General features: G+C 58.4%; 1 protein-coding gene across 1 annotated transcript; it reads left to right on the plus strand.

Moving 5' to 3' along the window:
• The first annotated feature begins 1,192 nt into the window (after positions 1-1,192).
• On the plus strand, positions 1,193-22,332 carry LOC133361190 (platelet binding protein GspB-like). Its single transcript, XM_061580074.1, has 11 exons — positions 1,193-2,053; positions 2,829-5,363; positions 6,593-6,895; positions 13,485-13,712; positions 14,503-14,560; positions 15,561-15,637; positions 16,708-17,267; positions 17,930-18,090; positions 19,804-19,956; positions 20,783-20,912; positions 22,186-22,332. Exons 1-11 carry the CDS (start codon positions 1,471-1,473, stop codon positions 22,330-22,332), a joined length of 4,935 nt encoding a protein of 1,644 aa, XP_061436058.1. The 5' UTR covers positions 1,193-1,470.
• The last annotated feature ends 56 nt before the right edge of the window (positions 22,333-22,388 follow it).

Consider the following 22,388-nt stretch of genomic DNA (forward strand, 5'->3'; position numbering starts at 1 on the left):
GAGTCTCTGACGCACGTTCAGTCGCCTGCCCCCCCCCCACTCTCCCTCTCTCTCACGGCTGAGAGGGGACACGGCTGAGAGGGGACACGGGGGGGAGGGAGACACGGGGGGGGAGGGAGACACGGGAGGGAGGGAGAGGAGACACGGGAGGGAGGAAAGGTACAGACTGCCCTCACAGACTTTCGTAACTTTCATTCCTACGCGGGTGGCTCTCCCTCCCACCCCTCCTCCCCCACCCCTCCCACCCCTCCCCCCCCACCCCACTACACTATACACTACACTGTACACTACACTATACACTACACTATACACTACACTATACACTACACTATACACTACACTATACACTACAATACACACTACACTATACACTACACTATACACTACACTATACACTACACACTACACTGTATACTATACTATACACTACACTATATACTACACTATACGCTACACTATACACTACACTATACACTTCTATACACTACACTATACACTACACTACTATACACTATACTATACACTACACTATACACTACACTATACTATACACTACACTATACACTACACTATACACTACACTATACACTACACTATACACTACACTATACACTACACTACACACTACACTATACACTACACTACACACTGCACTATACACTATACACTACACTACTATACACTACACTACTATACACTTCACTATACACTACACTACTACATACCTGTCAACCCCTTATCAGTGCCCTCTACCTCATTACAGACCAACTCAGACCCTCCTGGTCACCCCGTGCCCTCTACAAATCTCAACGTTCACCCCACAAAGTCCCATCGCAAGGGAGAATCACAATCAAACAGACACCATTTGTTGTTTTTTTCTTCTTGGTTCTTTCGGTAAAGTCACGTAGAAGGGAAGCAATAAAATAATAAAAATAAAACATAATAAAATTATTCTCACGACGTTTCGGCCACAACGCAAGCAGCCGTCCTCAGGTGAAGACCAGGTCCGTCGAGGCGACAGAGTCTGAAGGACTCTGTCGCCTGGTTTTCACCTGAGGACGGCTGCTTGCGTTGTGGCCGAAACGTCGTGAGAATAATTTTATTACGTTTTATTTTTATTATTTTATTGCTTCCCTTCTACGTGACTTTACCGAAAGAACCAAGAAGATGAATCCCTGCAGTCACGAAAGCTTTAAATCAAAACCATCTGTTGTGTCCCGTATTGAAACGGCTGTACAGGCCGCGTGGACTTGAAAACTTCAATTTCCCCCGTACAAGACTACAGGGTGAACCGTGTGGGTTGACACGGCATGCACTCACGCCACCGCGTTTCCACCCTCCCACCCCTCCCCCGCAGATGCCGCACGGCTGGATTTACCGATCCCACTTCTGCCAGCGTCCCGGTGCGGATGGCTTCGACCACGTGGAGACATCAGCATCGTCGTCGTCATCAACATCATCATCATCAGCATGCTGCCAGGCTCCGAGCGTTCTTCGCATCCAGGCCTAGTGTGGTCGCTGCGTCGGCGGTACGAGCAGCTCGGCACGTGCACCGCCCCGGCTGCTCCCGGTGACGCCGCGGGGGTGAACGCCCGTCCCAAGGTCCCTCGCGAGGTGCCAGCGAGAGGTGGAGGTGGACGTGGCGACACCGGCCGTGAAGGGAACGCCGGCGTGGCAGACTCAGCCGAGCCGCTGGGATTTCCACGGCGGATCGGGGCTCCGGATCGCCGCTGCCTCGGGCATCCGGCGGATCGTTGCCGGCGCCTTGAAGATTGTCATCGCGGCGACCGTTTCCCACCGAGCGGACCTTGCCGCGGGCCGGACATGAAGGCCGGCGGCCCGCCGCGCAGCGCGCTGTGGGGGACGGCGGGATGTGGAGCGGCGACGGCCGCTGACGACAAGAAGGCCGAGCCGCCGGTCGCGACGGCCGCGGAAGACGACGAGAAGTGGCGGCCCTCGAAGGCTCCGCCGGGCCCAAGAGCGGCCTACCTGAGGCCCGCCCTCAGGCCCAAGCCTGCGCAGCTGCCGGAGGCCGCGGCGGTCAACGCCAAGGGTGGGCCTAAGCGCACTCACCGGGCAAAGGCGCGTGGGGAAGAGTGGGGGGGGGGGGGGGTAGCTCTAAGGGAGGCCCCCCCCACCTCCAAATATGCGGCCTTGTCAGATGTCAGAAATCTCGAAACGCATAAATACGGGGGAATTCATCTATTTCTCTCTCTGATCTCCAAAACATCTCTGTCTGATCTCCACCTCATCTCCATCTCTCTCTCTGATCTCCACGACATCTCTGCCTCTCTCTCATCTCACTACATCTCTGCCTATAACTCTCTGTCATTTGACTACATCTCTGGTCGACAGACCTATTCTGTCTTGTCGACAAGACAGAGAATGTCATTCAGACTGTCTTCTCGACAGACCTATTCTCCACCTGAGGACGGCTGCTTGCGTTGTGGCCGAAACGTCGTGAGAATTATTTTATCATGTTTTAATTTAATTATTTCCATTCTACGTGATGACTTTACCGAAAGAACCAAGAAGATGAATCCCTGCAGTCACGAAAGCTTTAAATCGAAATTTAATTACTTTATCATGTTTTATTTTTATTATTTCATTACTTCCATTCTACGTGACTTTACCGAAAGAACCAAGAAGATGAATCCCTGCAGTCACGAAAGCTTTAAATCGAAATTTAAGCTTTGAACTGTTCCGTACTAAGATGGGGCACTGATAATCAGCGGTTGACACCTTTGCCACCGCCACCGTCATCCATAACCCTTCTACTGATGACGACGATTTCCCCCCCTGCCCCCACTCCCTCCACCTCCCCGCAGCTCCTCCGGAGACGACGACCCGGGACAACGCCCCCCGGAAGTCCTCGTTCATGTTCGACGGATTCCCGTCCCCCTGCCGGGCGCCCTGCCGCGCCGCTCTCCCCTCGCTAGGCCCACAGCCTGCCGGCGGGCCCACCCGGCGCGACGGCGCTCGGCCCTGCCGCGGGCTCCGGCGCGGACCGTCGGACGAGGCTGACCGGGCCGGCCACGGCACGGGGACGATTGCGAACGGCCCGGATGATGATGATGAGGAGGAGGACGCGGAAGAGGAGGAGGTGGAAGAGGAGAGGCTTAAGGGCCCCGGCGGGGCAACTGGGCCTCTGGCCAAGCCGCCGAGGTCGCTGGCCCTGAGGGGACGCGTGACGGTGGCCGACACCAAAGTTGGGCACGACGCGTCGCCCTCATCATCATCCTCCTCCTCCTCGTGCTGCACGGTTTCCTCGCTCTCCTCGCTCTCGGCGACGTCATCGTCGACGTCATCGTCGGCGTCACCGGCGGCGTCATCGGCGGCGTCATCGGCGGCCGTGGCAACAGCAGAAGGGCCGTCGGTGATGTCATCATCATCATCATCAGCAGCAGCAGCAGCGGTCTCAATAGCAGCGACTTCGGCGCCAAAGTCCTTGTCGTCGTCGTCGGCGTCATCGTCAGTGTCAGCATCAGCAGCGGCATCATCAGCAGCGGCAGCAGCATCAATAGCAACAACCTCAAATGGAGCATCTTCAAAATCATCGTCATCGTCGTCTTCGTCAACTATGGCGTCAGCTACGGCATCAGCAGCGGCCGCAATATCAGCATCATCAGCAGCGGCAGCCTCAAGATCATCATCATCAGCAGCAGCCTCAATATCAGCATCATCAGCAGCGGCAGCGGCCTCAATATCATCATCATCATCATCAGCAGCAGCAGCAGCGGCCTCAAGATCATCATCATCATCATCAGCAGCAGCAGCAGCAGCGGCCTCAAGATCATCATCATCAGCAGCAGCAGCAGCAGCAGCCTCAATATCAGCATCATCAGCAGCAGCAGCGGCCTCAAGATCATCATCATCATCATCAGCAGCAGCAGCCTCAAGATCATCATCATCATCAGCAGCAGCAGCGGCGGCGGCAGCCTCAATATCAACATCAGCAACAGCGGCCTCAATATCATCATCATCAGCGGCAGCAGCAGCAGCAACCTCCTCCTCCTCTTCATCATCGTCGTCATCCTCCTCCTCCTCATCCTCCACCACCTCGTCGCGTTGCCGTGGCGACGCCGCGTTCGACGAGGTGAGCGCCACCGTGCGCCTGCCCCGGGTGACCTCGGCTGCCGAGAGGGCGCGCAGGTTGGCCGGGGTGAGGGTCGCGGGGGTCAACCACGTTGGGGTCAACAGCAAGGTCAACAACGTGGCGGGGGTCAACAACGTTGGGGTCAACAGCGACGTCAAGGTCAACAACGTGGCCAGGGTCAACAACGTGGCAGGGGTCAACAGCAACTTCAAGGTCAACAACGTGGCAGGGGTCAACAGCGACATCAAGGTCAACAACGTGGCGGGGGTCAATGACGTTGCGGTCAACGACGACGACGGGGTCAATGACGCAGAGGTCAACAACGTTGCAGGGGTCAATGTGAGCCCAGCGAGGAGGAGACCTCGAAGGACGAGCATCGACCGAAGTCGTCTGCCGCCTCCTCCACCTCCTCCTCCTGGGACTCCTCCGTCCAGCGTCACCTCGTCGCCCGTCACCGCCAACCCCACCACCTCCACCTCCTCCTCCAAGGGATCGTCCTCCTCGCCCATCTTCTACTCCTCCACCTCCTCCACCTCAACCACCACTTCCTCCACCACCAAGATTGGCCCGAACTCATCCTGCAACTCCTCAGCGTCCACCTGCTCGCCCATCTACTCGGCCGTCGCCAACGCAGTCGCCTCGTCCACCATCTCCTCCTCCACCTCCTCCACCTCCTCGCCCATCTACTCGGCCATCCCTAAGGCGGTCCCCTCGTCCACCATCTCCTCCTCCACCATTTCCACCTCCTCCACCGCCTCCTCCTCCACCTCCTCCTCCACCTCCTCCACCATCTCCGCCTCCACCTCCTCGCCCATCTACTCGACCATCCCCAAGGCGGTCCCCTCGTCCACCACCTCCTCCACCATTTCCACCTCCTCCTCCGTCACCTCCTCCACCATCTCCGCTTCCTCTGCCACCTCCTCGCCCATCTACTCGACAGTCGCCGAGGCGTTGCCGTGGTCCACCTCGTCGCCCATCTATGCCGTCGTCACCCGATCCTCCTCCTGCCGCGTCGCCCACAAAGCCGACGACGACGACGTGTCGGCTGCCCCGTCGAAGGTGAAGAACGTTGAGCGGGCCACGCCGGGGTCTCCCTTGGCGCCGGCAGCGCCGCCGAAGAAGCCGCCGCGCCGGGCGGTGGAGGACGCGGGGAAGGCCGGCGCCTCCGGCCGCGAGGAGCCGGGAGCTTTGGCGACGTACGCCGCCGTGAACCCGTCGGGGAGGAGGGGAGACGCCCGCTACAGGACCATCGCCGTCTGCTCCTCCGGTGAGTACCGGGACTCGAACCCTCGCCGGGGGAGCCTAGTAGGGTTTGGGCGAGGCGGCGATCGGGGTGGGGGGGGGGTGGGTTCACTGTTTGGCGACTTGCTCACGTGGTCGCCTGTAGTCCGGCGGCGCTGTGCAGGCAGCGGCGGCGGCGGCGGGGATTGGCGGATCGCCGCGCAGATTTATCGACCCCATGGGAGGGCGCGCGCTGCCGGAGCGCTCCCGGGCCCCTGCGCGTCGCGTCGCGATGGGGACAAAAGCAGGAAAAACTAAAACCGCCAGCGCTTCGTGCAGAACTGCATTGTGGTCCCAAACGAGTAATTTGCGGTCCGAATAAACCAAGCCACTCATGAGTGGTTAAATGGAAAAATTGAGAGAACATCGCCCCGACAAGGTATACTGGGACACCACCTCCCCCCCCACCCCACCCCACGTAACTCGCTCGGGCCCAGCGCCGAAAAGGCCACGTGGCACCGTCCCGTGAGGGCCATGCCGGCCGCAGGACGGAGGGCACTGATGACGGTGACTCTGACGACGGTGATGACACTGACGACGGTGACTCTGACGACGGTGATGACACTGACGACGGTGACGCTGACGACGACGACACTGACGACGACGACAGTGACACTGACGACGGTGACACTGACGACGACGACACTGACGACGGTGACTCTGACGACGACGGTGACTCTGACGACGACGGTGACACTGACGACAGTGACACTGACGATGACGACACTGACGATGACGGTGACACTGACGACGGTGACGACTCTGACGCCGGTGACACTGACGACGGTGACACTGACGATGACGGTGACTCTGACGATGACGACACTGACGACGGTGACACTGACGATGACGGTGACTCTGACGATGACGACACTGACGACGGTGACTCTGACGACGACGGTGACTCTGACGACGACGGCGACACTGACGACGGTGACTCTGACGACGACGGTGACTCTGACGACGACGGTGACACTGACGACGGTGACTCTGACGACGACGGCGACACTGACGACGGTGACTCTGACGACGACGGTGACACTGACGACGGTGACTCTGACGACGACGGTGACTCTGACGATGATGACACTAACGATGATGACACTGACGACGGTGACGACACTGACGACGGTGACGACACTAACGATGATGACACTGACGACGGCGGTGACACTGACGACGGTGACGACACTGACGACGGTGACTCGCCGCCAGATATCGCGACGTTGCGTGACAAGCTGGGAGCCGGCTCTTCCTCCCCCTTGCCGAGCCCCTCGTTGGCGGCGAGGGTGCGACACCGGGCCGCGTGCCGTGCCGAGCCGGGGGACCCCCCCGCCTCCTGCGCTGCGGAAACCCGGGGGGCCTCCACCGTGGGGGGCCCGGCGGCCCCCCGATCTGGGCCGCGCCAGCTGCTGTCGTCGCTGCGCTTGGACCTGATGGAGATGGTGACGGCGCGGATCGGCGCCCTGGGGCGGCACGGGAAGGCCGCGGCGGGAGCGCCGCCGCAGGCCGCAGAGCGTGAGTCTCACTCGCTCGCTCACTCGCTCGCTCGCTCGCCCATTCACTCGCTCGCTCGTTCATTCACTCGCTCGCTCGCTTGTCCATTCGCTCACTCGCTCGCTCATTCATTCACTCGCTCGCTCGCGCATTCACTCGCTCGCTCGTTTGTCCATTCGCTCACTCGCTCGCCCATTCGCTCGCTTACTCCCTCGCTCACACGCTCACTCACACACTCACACGTTCACTCACTCACACGCTCACTCACACACTCACACGTTCACTCACACACTCATTCACATGCTCACTCACACACTCACACGTTCACTCACACACTCACACGCTCACTCACACACTCACACGCTCACTCACACACTCACACGTTCACTCACACACTCACACGCTCACTCACACACTCACACGTTCACTCACACACTCACTCACATGCTCACTCACACACCCACACGTTCACTCACACACTCACTCACACGCTCACTCACACACTCACACGTTCACTCACACACTCATTCACATGCTCACTCACACACTCACACATTCACTCACACACTCACACATTCACTCACACGCTCACTCACACACTCACACGTTCACTCACACACTCACTCACATGCTCACTCACACACCCACACGTTCACTCACACACTCACTCACACGCTCACTCACACACTCACACGTTCACTCACACACTCACTCACATGCTCACTCACACACTCACACGTTCACTCACACACTCACACATTCACTCACACGCTCACTCACACACTCACACGTTCACTCACACACTCACTCACATGCTCACTCACACACCCACACGTTCACTCACACACTCACTCACACGCTCACTCACACACTCACTCACACACTCACTCACACACTCACTCACACACTCACACACTCACTCACACACTCACTCACACGCTCACTCACACACTCACACGTTCACTCACACACTCACTCACACACTCACTCACACACTCACTCACACACTCACACGTTCACTCACACACTCACACGTTCACTCACTCACATGCTCACTCACACACTCACACGTTCACTCACACACTCACACATTCACTCACACGCTCACTCACACACTCACACGTTCACTCACACACTCACACGTTCACTCACACACTCACTCACACGTTCACATCACACACTCACTCACACACTCACTCACACGCTTACTCCCTCGCTCACACACTCACTCACACACTCACTCACACACTCACACGTTCACTCACACGCTCACTCACACACTCACTCACACGCTCACTCACACACTCACTCACACGCTCACTCACACGCTCACTCACACATTCACACACTCACTCACTCACTCACACATTCACCCACACATTCACTCACACACTCACACATTCACTCACACACTCCCTCGCTCACACACTCACACATTCACTCACACACTCACACATTCACTCACTCACACACTCACACATTCACTCACACACTCACACGCTCACTCACACGCTCACTCACACACTCACACATTCACTCACACATTCATTCACTCACACATTCACTCACAGATTCACTCACTCACACACTCACACATTCACTCACTCACACATTCACTCACACACTCACTCACACACTCACACATTCACTCACACATTCATTCACTCACACATTCGCTCACACACTCGCTCACACACTCACTCACACACTCACTCACACACTCACTCACACATTCACTCACACACTCACTCACTCACACACTCACTCACACACTCACTCACACATTCACTCACTCACACATTCACTCACACACACACTCACACACTCACTCACACACTCACACATTCACTCACACACTCGCTCACACACTCACTCACACACACACTCACACACTCACTCACACGCTCACTCACACGCTCACTCACACGCTCACTCACACATTCACTCACACATTCACTCACATATTCACTCGCTCAACTCACACATTCACTCACACACTCACACGCTCACTCACACATTCACTCACTCACTCCCTCACACACTCACACATTCACTCACACACAACAACAACAACAACCGCCATTCGCCACTAAGTGGCGGTGACGTCACCACGATGCTTGTGCCAGGCCAAGTGCACCTTGAGGCCACGTGAAGTGTCGAAAGCCCGCTGGCAGGAGGTCACGGGGCAGACCCAGGTGCCACTGGTCGACTGACCGAGATGACCGAGATGACTGGCTGATGCACCACCTGTGCCCCCTACTGTGCCAACTTGCTGTGCTTTAGCCACCCGGCGCTCCGCTCGTTGTTGTGAGCGTCGCTCCTCCGCCCTCCGTTGTTGTTGGAGGGCGACTGCCTCCAACTGCCCAGTAGCGTCCTTCACGAGCCTCCTCCACTGAGGCCGATCTTGACACCGCTGGTACCAGTCATCGGCAAGTCCACTCAGCTCCACGTCCTCCTGTACCACATCACTCCATCTCTTCTCCAGCCCGTGCCGCGCCCGTCTAGCCCCCTCGATCCGGCCGAACAAAAGCTGTTTAGGCATGCGGTGGCTGGGCATGCGGGCTACATGACCCAGCCAACGCAGCCTTGCCTGCCGGAGGAGCTCACTGATGGGACTTTGCCCAGATCTTTCAAGGATTTGTGAGCTCCTCACACAATCCAGCCTGGTTAAACCCAGGATGGATCGTAGGCAGGCCAGCCTAAATGTTTCCAACCGGCGAAGATGCTCCACCAGGGGGGTCCACGTCTCGCAAGCGTAGAGAAGGGAGGGAATGACCGTGGCCGAGAAGACCTGAAGCTTCGTGCGGAGCGACAGACCAGGTAGCTTCCACACAGCGTTACGCAACCGATGAAAAGATATTGCCGCTCGACTGATTCGGAGTGAGACCTCTGCTGATAGACTGGAGCCGGTCATAAGCATACTGCCCAGGTATGGGAAACTCTCCACTCTCTCCACAACTGCCCCATCACCAATTGGGAGTTGTGGGGGTGGAGTGTCCGATGGTACAAAATACCCAGGCAGGTGCTTGGTTTTGGTGGGGCTGATGGTAAGGCCCCACCTCTTAGTGGCACGCTCCAGTCTCAGCAGCAGCGCCTCCAACTCCTCTTCTGAATGAGCAGCTATTACCAAATCATCGGCATACATAACGTGGTTGACCAATAGGGAGCCATCCCTTGATCGCACCCGGGCGTCGATCAGCCTCCCATTATATCTGTACCAAACGGAAATTCCCCCGGTACAGCTATTGAAGGCTTCACGAACTACGCGGTCAAAATAGATGTTAAATAATGTGGGAGCCAGAGGACATCCCTGTCGCACCCCAAGGTGTACAGGGAAAGGCTCCGACTCCCGGCCACGTAGTTTTACCCGGGCCCGCTCACCATCATGAAGGTCCTTAATGATCGTGAGCAGAGGGTCAGGGACTCCGAAAGCACGAAGAACAACCCAGAGTCCAGTCCTACTGATGGTATCATAGGCCTTGACCAGGTCAATAAAGCAGAGATGTAGGTCTTTTTGGAATTCCCTACACCTCTGCTGTAGCAGACGGACAGAAAATATGGCATCTGTGCAGGACCGCCCTTTCCTGAAACCGCATTGGGGCTCCGCAAGCCCCTCCTCAGCGTGCCTAGCAAGGCGATGTTGAATAATCCTTGCCAGGACCTTACCCGGCACACTGAGGAGTGAGATGCCCCTGTAGTTGTTACAGTCTGTGCGGTCCCCCTTCTTAAAGAGGGGGACCACCAGGGCATCCTTCCAGTCCTGCGGAACCCGTCCAGTGGTCCAGACTGTTGTTATGATGTCATATAGGGCAGTCTGTGCACAAACGCCACCCTCCCTCAGCATTTCGCTTGGGAGATCATCTCTGCCCGGTGCCTTCCCTGGTCTCAGACTCCGGATCGCCCTCAGTACTTCCTCAACAGCTGGAACCTCAGCCAGCCACTCACAGGGGGTGACCTCTTCCAATATTTGAGGCACCGCAGCCTCAGTAGGGTTATCCCCACTTTGTGCCATGATGTTTTCCTGGCTGAGAGAATTTCCCTCCCCCAGGACCTCACAGAAATGCTCAGAAAATCTGCAAACCTGTTCCTGGGGGTCGGAGATTGGATCACCGTTTTTTCCTCTAATGATGGTAATAGGTGTGGCGCTGCAGGTTACTTTTTTGATGGAGTTAAATAGTGATTTGTGATCACGGGCCACTGAGGCAGACTCCATCTCCTCAGCAACCCGCGACCACCACCCATCCTTACAACGCCTTACGGCTCTCCGAACTTCCGAGCGAAGGCTGCGGTAAACCTCCTCATTCTCTGACGTGGGATGCTGTAGGCGATGAGAGTGGGCCTGTCGCTTTTTCTCAATTAACCTGAACACCTCCTCTGTCAGCCAGGGTTTCTGGGGAGGTCTGGACCGCGTACCCAAAGCAGCCATTGCAGCTGCATGAGTCACAGTCTTAAACCTCGCCCATTTACCCTCGACATCAGGTGGAGTGGGGGACGATGCCAACCCCAGCTGCAAGCGATGATGAAATTCTCGCTTGCAACTTTCATCAGCTAACTGAGACCAGGCCACTTTTGGTTGGAATTGGATCCTGGGTGTACACCCACCACCGGAGTGGAAGAAAGGCAGGCGCATCTTACAGATGACTAGTCGATGGTCAGAGGACAGATCAGCTCCACGGTAGGTCCTGGTGTCAAGGACATGGGTTCGCATCCGCTGGTCCGTCACTATGTAGTCCAGCAGATGTTCTTGCTTGGACCCGGCATGTATCCATGATGTTGTGTGGATGCGCCGATGCCGGAAGAGCGTGTTGGTAATTACAAGCCCATGGGCTGCACAAAAATCTAGCAGCCTCCTACCGTTATTATTGAGCTGATCTGGCCCATGCCTTCCAATCACTCCAGACCAGGTGTCAGCATCATGACCAACTCGGGCATTGAAGTCACCCAACAAGATGACTCTGTCCCGAGTGGCCACTTTAGCCAGCACCTGTGACAGGAGGTCATAGAAAGCGTCTGACTCATCGGCTTTGCTTGCATCCCTCCACGGATGTTCGTCTTCGGTGGGGGCATAAGTAACCACGACCACCACTCCTCGCCTCTGGTTGATGGGAAGGCGAGCCCAAAGTATCCTGGGGCTTACAGCTTCCCACACCTCACCGCCACGCTCCCACGCCCCCTTCATTCTTTTGTTCAGAAGAAGAGCCACACCCTGTTGTTTGGCAGTCTCCTGCCCCGAGTAGAGGACTGTCCACCCCTCATGGTGGCAGGAGCCAGAACCGGTCCACCGGACCTCCTGAATGCCACAGAGATCCAGGCGGTACCGGTCCAGCTCCCGACAGAGGAGTGGCAGCCTCTCCTCCGCAGTGAGCGTTCGAACATTCCACGTGGCCATCCGCAATGGTTTTTTGTTGTTTCTGGAGGAGCCCCGAGGGTGAAAATTCAATCTCCTGGCTCCGCCAAATGGGGTTTGGCCAGGAGACGTCATAAAAGCCTGACCCCCCGGGGCCTCCGGCACAAGCTTATTTGTTACAGGTTTATGTTTAATTCGTGGTTTAGTGGTAATGAATTGAAGGTGGAGGGGTTACCAGCCCCTCACACCCGTCCAGAGCCCCCGTTTAGCCACTGTGGTGGTCACAGACGCCATGATGGGAGAGGCCAATGGGCATTGGCCCTCCCCCCACAGCAATGTCCACGACAGTGTTGCCCGTCCGGCACCGCGAGGAGGTAGGAGGTTGTTTTGCCGGACTACACACTCACACACTCACACATTCACTCACACATTCACTCACACGCTCACTCACTCACACACTCACTCACACGCTCACTCACACACTCACACGTTCACTCACACACTCACTCACACACTCACTCACACACTCACTCACACGCTCACTCACAGACTCACTCACACGCTCCCTCACACACTCACTCACACGCTCACTCACACACTCACACGTTCACTCACACACTCACTCACACACTCACTCACACACTCACTCACACGCTCACTCACACACTCACTCACACACTCACTCATACACACACTCACACACTCACACGTTCACTCACACACTCACTCACACACTCACACACTCATTCACACATTCACTCAAACACTCGCTCACACATTCACTCACACATTCACACACTCACTCACACACAAACTCACACACTCACTCACACGCTCACATCACACACTCACTCACACATTCACTCACTCACACGCTCACTCACACACTCACACATTCACTCACACACTCACTCACACATTCACTGACACACTCACTCACACACACACTCACACACTCACACATTCACTCACACACTCACACACACACTCACACATTCACTCACACATTCACCCACACACTCACACATTCACTCACACACTCACTCACACACTCACTCACACATTCACTCACACACTCACTCACACACTCACTCACACACTCACTCACACATTCACTCACACACTCACGCTCACTCACACACTCACTCACACACTCACACACTCACTCACACACTCACTGACACACTCACTCACACACACACTCACACACTCACACATTCACTCGCCCACTCAACTCACCACCCTGGTCCCCACCCCCACCAGGAGTGGCCCCCCTGCGGCCACCGCGCCCCCAGTCGGCGCGTCCCAGCGAGTGGCGCTGGTCACAGCCGGCGGAACTGTGGCACTCCATAGCGGCACCGCTACGCAGCCGCAAGCAGGGCACCGGCGGTGGTGGTGGTGCCGGTGGCGGTGGTGGCGGTGGTGGTGGCGGTGGTGGTGACGTGGTCCGGGCATCGTCGTTTAACCGCGCCGTGCGCGGGGCGTCCGTGGGTGAGTGGAGCGTGCCGGGGGGATGTGGTGCGGTTTGGTGTGGTGTGGTGCGGTGCGGTGTGGTGTTGTGTGGGGTGGTGCAGTGTGGTGTGGTGCGGTGCGGTGTGGTGCCGTGCAGTTGGTTGTAAATGTGGCGATACGCGGTTGTAGCCGAGTGGCTGCAGTTCATCGCTCCGGTTTGTTGCCGTTGAGGTTTGTGGTGGTGGTGGTGGTTGGTGTGGTTGCGATGGTGGTTGTGATGGTGAGGGTAATGCTGGGTTGCGGTTGTTGTTGCGATTGTGGTTTTGACGGTGATTGCGGCAGTGATTGTGATGGTGGTTGTGATGGTGAAGGACGCTACTGGGCAGTTGGAGGCAGTCGCCCTCCAACAACAACGGAGGGCGGAGGAGCGACGCTCACAACAACGAGCGGAGCGCCGGGTGGCTAAAGCACAGCAAGTTGGCACAGTAGGGGGCACAGGTGGTGCATCAGTCAGTCGTGTCAGTCATCTCAGTCTGTCGACCCGTGGCACCCGCTGGGTCTGCCCCGTGACCTCCTGCCAACTGGCGTTCGACACTTCACATGATGATCTTCAAGTGCACCTAGCCTGGCACAACCGCCTTGGTGACGTCACCGCCACTTAGTGGCGTATGGCGGTTGTTGTTGTGGTTGTTGATGGTAGTTGTGGTTGTGACGGTCATTGTGATGGTGGTTGCTGTTGCAGTTATGGCTGTGATTGTGACCATGTGACCTCCCCGTGACCCCTGTGACCTCCCCTTGACCCCGTGACCTCCGTTGTGACACCGAGCAGAGGGAGGGGTGGACACGGCACCCCCAGAGTCACCCCCTTCCCCAACCCTCCCAGAAAGGTGAGTGACTCGCAGAGACCCACAGACTCACCACACAGAGACCCATAGACTCACCACACAGAGACCCATAGACTCACCACACAGAGACCCATAGACTCACCACACAGAGACCCACAGACTCGCCCACACAGAGACCCACAGACTCACCACACAGAGACCCATAGACTCATCACACAGAGACCCATAGACTCATCACACAGAGACCCATAGACTCACACAGAGACCCATAGACTCATCACACAGAGACCCATAGAATCACCACACAGAGACCCACAGACTCACCACACAGAGACCCATAGACTCATCACAGAGACCCATAGACTCGCACAGAGACCCACAGACTCACCACACAGAGACCCATAGACTCATCACACAGAGACCCACAGACTCACCACACAGAGACCCATAGACTCATCACACAGAGACCCACAGACTCACCACACAGAGACCCACAGACTCACCACACAGAGACCCACAGACTCATCACACAGAGACCCATAGACTCATCACACAGAGACCCACAGACTCACCACACAGAGACCCACAGACTCATCACACAGAGACCCACAGACTCACCACACAGAGACCCATATACTCATCACACAGAGACCCACAGACTCATCACACAGAGACCCACAGACTCACCACATAGAGACCCATATACTCATCACACAGAGACCCACAGACTCATCACACAGAGACCCACAGACTCACCACACAGAGACCCATTGTGTGAGTGAGTCTATGGGTCTCTATGCGAGTCTATGTGTCTCTGTGTATCTCTACGTGTCTTTATATATCTCTATGAGTCTCTATGAGTCTCTATGTATCTCTATGTATCTCTATGTATCTCTATGTGTCTCTATGTATCTCTATGGGTCTCTATGTGTCTCTATGAGTCTCTATGTATCTCTATGAGTCTCTATATATCTCTATGTGTCTCTATGTGTCTCTATATATCTCTATGTGTCTCTATATATCTCTATGTATCTCTTGCCAGCCCCGGTGACTCCAGCCGCACTCCGTCTCCCGAACCGGATCCGGCTCCCGGCAGACAATCTCGCTACCTCCTCTCCGGTACCTTTTCATCCTCCTCCTCCTCCTCCCCCTTCCCCCCCCTTCCCCCTTCCCCCCCCTTCCCCCTCCCCCCTCCTCCCCTTCCCCCCTTCCCCTCCTCCTCCCCCACTCCTCCCCCTCCTCTTACCCCTCCCCCCTCCTCCCCCTCCCCCCTCCTCCCCCTCCCCCCTCCTCCCCCCTCCTCCTCCCCCTCCTCCTCCTCCCCCTCTCCCCCCCTCCTTCCCCTCCTCCCCCTCCTCCCCCTCCCCCCTCCTCCCCCCCCCTCCTCCCCCTCCCCCTCCTCCCCCCTTCCTCCCCCTCCCCCCTCCTCCCCCTCCCCCCTCCTCCCCCCTCCTCCTCCCCCTCCTCCTCCTCCCCCTCTCCCCCCCTCCTTCCCCTCCTCCCCCTCCTCCCCCTCCCCCCTCCTCCCCCCCCCTCCTCCCCCTCCCCCCTCCTCCCCCCTTCCTCCCCCTCCTCCCCCCCTCCCCCCTCCCCCTCCTCCCCCCTCCCCCTCCTCCTCCCCCCCTCCTCTTACCCCTCCCCCCTCCCCCCTCCTCCTCCCCCTCCTCCTCCTCCCCCCTCCCCCCTCTTACCCCCCTCCTCCTCCTCCTCCTCCTCCCCCTCCTCCTCCTCCCCCTCCTCCTCCCCCTCCACCCCCTCCTTCCCCCTCCTCCTTCCTGCCCTCTCCCCCTCCCCCCTTCTCTTCCCACTTCCCCCTCCTCCTCCCCCCTCCTCCTCCTCCCCCCTCCTCCTCCTCCTCCCCCTCCCCCCTCCTCCTCCCCCTCCCCCCTCCTCCTCATCCCTCCCCCATTCTCATCATTATCATCGTCGTCATAATCACCATCATCGTCGTCATTATCATCATCATCGTCGTCATCATCGTCATCATTATCATCATCGTCATTATCATCATCGTCATTATCATCATCGTCACCAACATCGTCATCGTCGTCATCATCATCGTCATCGTCGTCATCGTCGTCACCATCATCGTCATCATAATCAACATCGTCACCATCGTCACCGTCACCGTCACAATCCCCGCTGGCGCTACCACGCTCACCACCCCCCTCACCCCGCCCCCCGCCCAGAGCCGCTGTACCAGCGCTACCGCGAGACCACCGCCAGCCGGGAGATCGGGCGCCAGCGCCGCGCCCCGTCCTTCAACAAGCGCGACTCGGCGCGGCCCGGCACGGGCTCGGCACAGCCGACGGAACCGCCGCGACCCCTGCCGGAACCGCCCACGGGCCCACCGCCGGTGCTGCCGATACTGCCGGAGCCGCCGACGGTATCGGCAGCGCCGGCGTCGGCGGTATCGGCATCGGCGGTATCGGCATCGGCGGTATCGGCAGCGCCGGCGTCGGCGGTATCGGCGTCGGGGGTATCGGCATCGGCGGTATCGGCATCGGCGGCATCAGCGCCGGCATCGACGGCATCGACGGCACCGGCACTTTCACCGGCACCGGCATCGGCGGCACTTGCACCGGCACCGGCGCCATCGGCGGCTGCACCGGCGGTATCGGCGGTGGCGCCGACGGTGGTGATGGTGCCGGGTCCTGGCGCCACGTCGACGCTGTGGCAGGAGCTGGCGCACGTGCGGGAGAGCGGCCTGCTGGAGAAGCTCAGCAGCGACGACATCAAGCGGCAGGAGGTGGGTTGACGTGTGTGTGTGCGTGTGTGTGTGTGTTGACGTGTGTGTGTGTGCGTGTGTGTGTGTGCTTGTGTGCGTGTGTGTGTGTGCGTGTGTGCGTGTGTGTGCGTGTGCGTGCGCGTGCGTGTGTGTGTGTGTGCGTGTGTACGTGTGTGTGCGTGTGCGTGTGTGCGTGTGTGTGTGTGCGTGTGTGCGTGTGTGTGCGTGTGTGTGTGCGTGCGTGTACGTGTGTGTGTGCGTGTGTGTGTACGTGTGTGTGTGCGTGTGCGTGTGTGCGTGTGTGTGTGCGTGTGTGTGCGTGTGTGTGCGTGTGCGTGCATGTGCGTGTGTGTGTGTGCGTGTGTGTGTGCGTGTGTGTGCGTTTTGACGTACACGCGCGTGTGTGTGTGCGTGTGTGTTGACGTACACGTGTGTGTGCGTGTTGACCTACCCGTGCGCGTGTGTGTGTTGACGTACACGCGCGTGTGTGTGCGTGTGTGTGTGTGCGTGTGTGTGTGTGTGTGACGTACACGCGCGTGTGTGTGTTGACGTACACGTGTGTGTGCGTGCGTGTGTGTGCGTGTTGACCTACCTGTGCGTGTGTGTGTATGTTGACGTACACGTGTGTGTGTGTGTGTTGACGTACACGTGCGTACACGTGTGTGTGTGTGCGTGCGACGCAGGCGCTCTTTGAGCTGGTCATCTCGGAGGCGTCGTACCTGCGCAGCCTGTCGCTCGTCAGCGACGTCTTCCTCTCGTCGGCCGCCCTCGCCGCCGCGATGGAGCCTCGCGACCACCGCGTCCTCTTCTCCAACCTCGCCGAGGTCAAGGAGGCCAGCGCCAGGTCAGAGGTCGCGGCCGGGGTCGGGTGAAGGGGTCGCGGCTGGGTCAGGTGAAGGGGTCATGGCTGGGGTCAGGTGAAGGGGTCGTGGTCAGGTGAAGGGGTCGTGGCCAGGGGTCAGGTGAAGGGGTCGTGGTCAGGTGAAGGGGTCGTGGCCTGGGGTCGGGTGAAGGGGTCGTGGTCAGGTGAAGGGGTCGTGGTCAGGTGAAGGGGTCGTGGCCTGGGGTCGGGTGAAGGGGTCGTGGTCAGGTCAAGGGGTCGTGGCCTGGGGTCAGGTGAAGGGGTCGTGGTCAGGTCAAGGGGTCGTGGCCTGGGGTCAGGTGAAGGGGTCGCGGCTGGGATCGGGTGAAGGGGTCGTGGCTGGGGTCAGGTGAAGGGGTCACGGCTGGGGTCAGGTGAAGGGGTCACGGCCGGGGGTCAGGTGAAGGGGTCGCGGTCAGGTGAAGGGGTCGTGGCTGGGGTCAGGTGAAGGGGTCACAGCCGGGGTCAGGCGAGGTCACGGCCTGGGGTCAAGCGAGCTCGATAAAGTGGTCCCCACTTCTTCAGCTAGTGAGCCGCTCACCTTGTGCGCGTGTGTGCGTGCGCGTGTGTGTGTGTGTGCGTGTGTGTGTGCGCGTGTGTGTGTGCGTGCGCGTGTGTGTGTGTTGTGCGTGTGTGTGTGTGTGTGCGTGTGTGCGTGCGCGTGTGTGTGTGCGTGCACGTGTGTGTGTGTGTGTGTGTGCGTGTGCGTGCGCGTGTGTGTGTGTGCGTGTGTGCGTGTGTGTGTGCGTGTGTGTGCGTGTGCGTGTGCGTGCGCGTGTGTGTGTGTGCGTGTGTGTGTGCGCGCATTTGTGCGTGTGTGTGTGTGCGCGTGTGCGTGTGTGTGTGTGCGTGTGTGTGTGTGTGTGCGTGTGTGTGCACGTGTGTGCGCGTGCGTGTGCGCGTGTGCGCGTGCGTGTGTGTGCGTGTGTGTGTGTGCGCGTGTGTGTGTGTGTGCGTGTGTGCGCGTGTGTGCGTGCGTGTGTGTGCGTGTGTGTGTGCGTGTGTGTGCGTGTGTGCTCGTTAAACATTTAGGCTGGCCTGCCTACGATCCATCCTGGGTTTAACCAGGCTGGATTGTGTGAGGAGCTCACAAATCCTTGAAAGATCTGGGCAAAGTCCCATCAGTGAGCTCCTCCGGCAGGCAAGGCTGCGTTGGCTGGGTCATGTAGCCCGCATGCCCAGCCACCGCATGCCTAAACAGCTTTTGTTCGGCCGGATCGAGGGGGCTAGACGGGCGCGGCACGGGCTGGAGAAGAGATGGAGTGATGTGGTACAGGAGGACGTGGAGCTGAGTGGACTTGCCGATGACTGGTACCAGCGGTGTCAAGATCGGCCTCAGTGGAGGAGGCTCGTGAAGGACGCTACTGGGCAGTTGGAGGCAGTCGCCCTCCAACAACAACGGAGGGCGGAGGAGCGACGCTCACAACAACGAGCGGAGCGCCGGGTGGCTAAAGCACAGCAAGTTGGCACAGTAGGGGGCACAGGTGGTGCATCAGCCAGTCATCTCGGTCATCTCGGTCAGTCGACCAGTGGCACCTGGGTCTGCCCCGTGACCTCCTGCCAGCGGGCTTTCGACACTTCACGTGGCCTCAAGGTGCACTTGGCCTGGCACAAGCATCGTGGTGACGTCACCGCCACTTAGTGGCGAATGGCGGTTGTTGTTGTTGTTGTTGTGTGTGCTCGTGCGATGAGCAGGTTCCTGCTCGAGCTGGAGGACCGTGTGGACGAGTCTCCGCTCATCGCTGACGTGTGCGACATCGTGCTGAGCCACGCGCAGCGCGGGTTCCGTGCGTACGTCCCCTACGTGACCAACCAGCCCTACCAGGAGCAGGTCTACCAGCGCCTCATGTGAGCCACCGTCACCGTCAGCGTCATCATCAGCAGCAGCATCATCAGCATCATCAGCAGCATCATCATCATTAGCATCATCATCATTAGCATCATCAGCAGCATCATCAGCATCATCAGCAGCATCAGCAGCATCATAAGCAGCATCAGCAGCATCATCATCAGCACCAGCCCTACCAAGATCAGGTCAACCACCACCATCATCATCATCAGCTCCATCATCATCATCATCAGCTCCATCATCAGTATCAGCACCATCAACATCGTTACCCCCCCCACCCACCCCTCCACCTACCCAAAGTCCCACCCACCCACCGCACCCACCGCACCCCCCCACCCCCCCACCCACCCACCCACCCCCCCAACCCCCCCCACCAACCCCCCACCTCCCTGCCCCACCACCCACCCCCACCCTCCCACCCCCTCACCCACCTCACCCCCCACCAACCCCCCACCTCCCACCTCCCCAACCCTCCCCACACCCCCCCAACCCACCCCCCACCCACACCCCCAACTCACCCGTCTCACCCCCCCACCAACCCCCATATACCCCCCCACCCCCCCCAACCCCCCCACCCCTTCCCCCCCCACCCCCTCACCCCCCTGCCCCACCACCCACCCCCTCTCCCACCTCCCCCACCCACCCACCTCACCCTCACACACCCTCACCCACCTCCCCCCCCCAAACCCACCCCCCCACCCACCCCCCCTCTCACCACCCCCCCACCAACCCCCCCACCCCACTCCCACCCCACCCCTCCACCCACCCCCCCCACCCCCCCCCCCACCCCCCCCACCCCCCCCACCCCCCACCCCCGGCGTGCAGGCAGGAGAGTGCACACTTTGTGAGTGTGGTGTCGCGCCTGATGGAGGACCGCCGCTGTGAGCGCCTCCCGTTCACCTCGTTCCTGATTCTGCCCTTCCAGAGGATCACGCGCCTCAAGCTGCTCGTCGAGGTGACACACCTGAGGATGTGTCACCTGTGGATGTGTCACCTGTGGATGTGTCACCTGTAGATGTGTCACCTGTGGGTGTGTCACCTGTGGATGTATCACCTCCAGATGTGTCACCTGTGGATGTGTCACCTGTAGATGTGTCACCTGTGGATGTGTCACCTGTGGATGTGTCACCTGTGGATGCCTCACCTGTGGATGTGTCACCTGTGGATGTGTCACCTGTGGATGTGTCACCTGTAGATGCATCACCTGTAGATGTGTCACCTGTAGATGCCTCAACTGTGGATGTGTCACCTGTGGATGTGTCACCTGTGGATGCCTCACCTGTGGATGTGTCACCTGCGGATGTGTCACCTGTGGATGTGTCACCTGTAGATGCCTCACCTGTAAATGTGTCACCTGCGGATGTGTCACCTGCGGATGTGTCACCTGTGGATGTGTCACCTGTGGATGTGCCACCTGTGGATGTGTCACCTGTGGATGCCTCATCTGTGGATGTGTCACCTGTGGATGTGTCACCTGTAGATGTCACCTCCAAATGTGTCACCTGTAGATGTGTCACGTGAGGATGTGTCACCTGTGGATGTGTCACCTGAGGATGTGTCACCTGTGGATGTGTCACCTGTGGATGTGTCACCTCCAGATGTGTCACCTGTGGATGTGTCACCTGTGGATGCGTCAACTGTGGATGTGTCACCTGTGGATGTGTCACCTGTAGATGTGTCACCTGTGGATGTGTCACCTGTAGATGTGTCACCTGTGGATGTGTCACCTGCGGATGTGTCACCTGTGGATGTGTCACCTGTGGATGCGTCAACTGTGGATGTGTCACCTGTGGATGTGTCACCTGTGGATGTGTCACCTGTGGATGCCTCACCTGTGGGTGTGTCACCTGTGGATGTGTCACCTCCAGATGTGTCACCTGTGGATGTGTCACCTGTGGATGCGTCAACTGTGGATGTGTCACCTGTGGATGTGTCACCTGTAGATGTGTCACCTGTGGATGTGTCACCTGCGGATGTGTCACCTGTGGATGTGTCACCTGTGGATGCGTCAACTGTGGATGTGTCACCTGTGGATGTGTCACCTGTGGATGCCTCACCTGTGGGTGTGTCACCTGTGAATGTGTCACCTCCAGATGTGTCACCTGTGGATGCGTCAACTGTGGATGTGTCACCTGTGGATGTGTCACCTGTGGATGTGTCACCTGTGGGTGTGTCACCTGTGGATGTGTCACCTCCAGATGTGTCACCTGTGGATGTGTCACCTCCAGATGTGTCACCTGTGGATGTGTCACCTGTGGATGTGCCACCTGTGGATGTGTCACCTGGGGATGTGTCACCTGTGGATGCCTCACCTGTGGATGTGTCACCTGCGGATGTGTCACCTGTGGATGTGCACCTGTATGCCTCACCTGTAAATGTTCACCTGCGGATGTTCATCTGTGGATGTGCCACCTGTGGATGTGTCACCTGT

Source organism: Lethenteron reissneri, chromosome 71 (assembly GCF_015708825.2).
Source record: "Lethenteron reissneri isolate LAM-NWPU_2019-01 chromosome 71, ASM1570882v1, whole genome shotgun sequence".
In the NCBI taxonomy this organism is placed as follows: Eukaryota; Metazoa; Chordata; class Hyperoartia; order Petromyzontiformes; family Petromyzontidae; genus Lethenteron; species Lethenteron reissneri.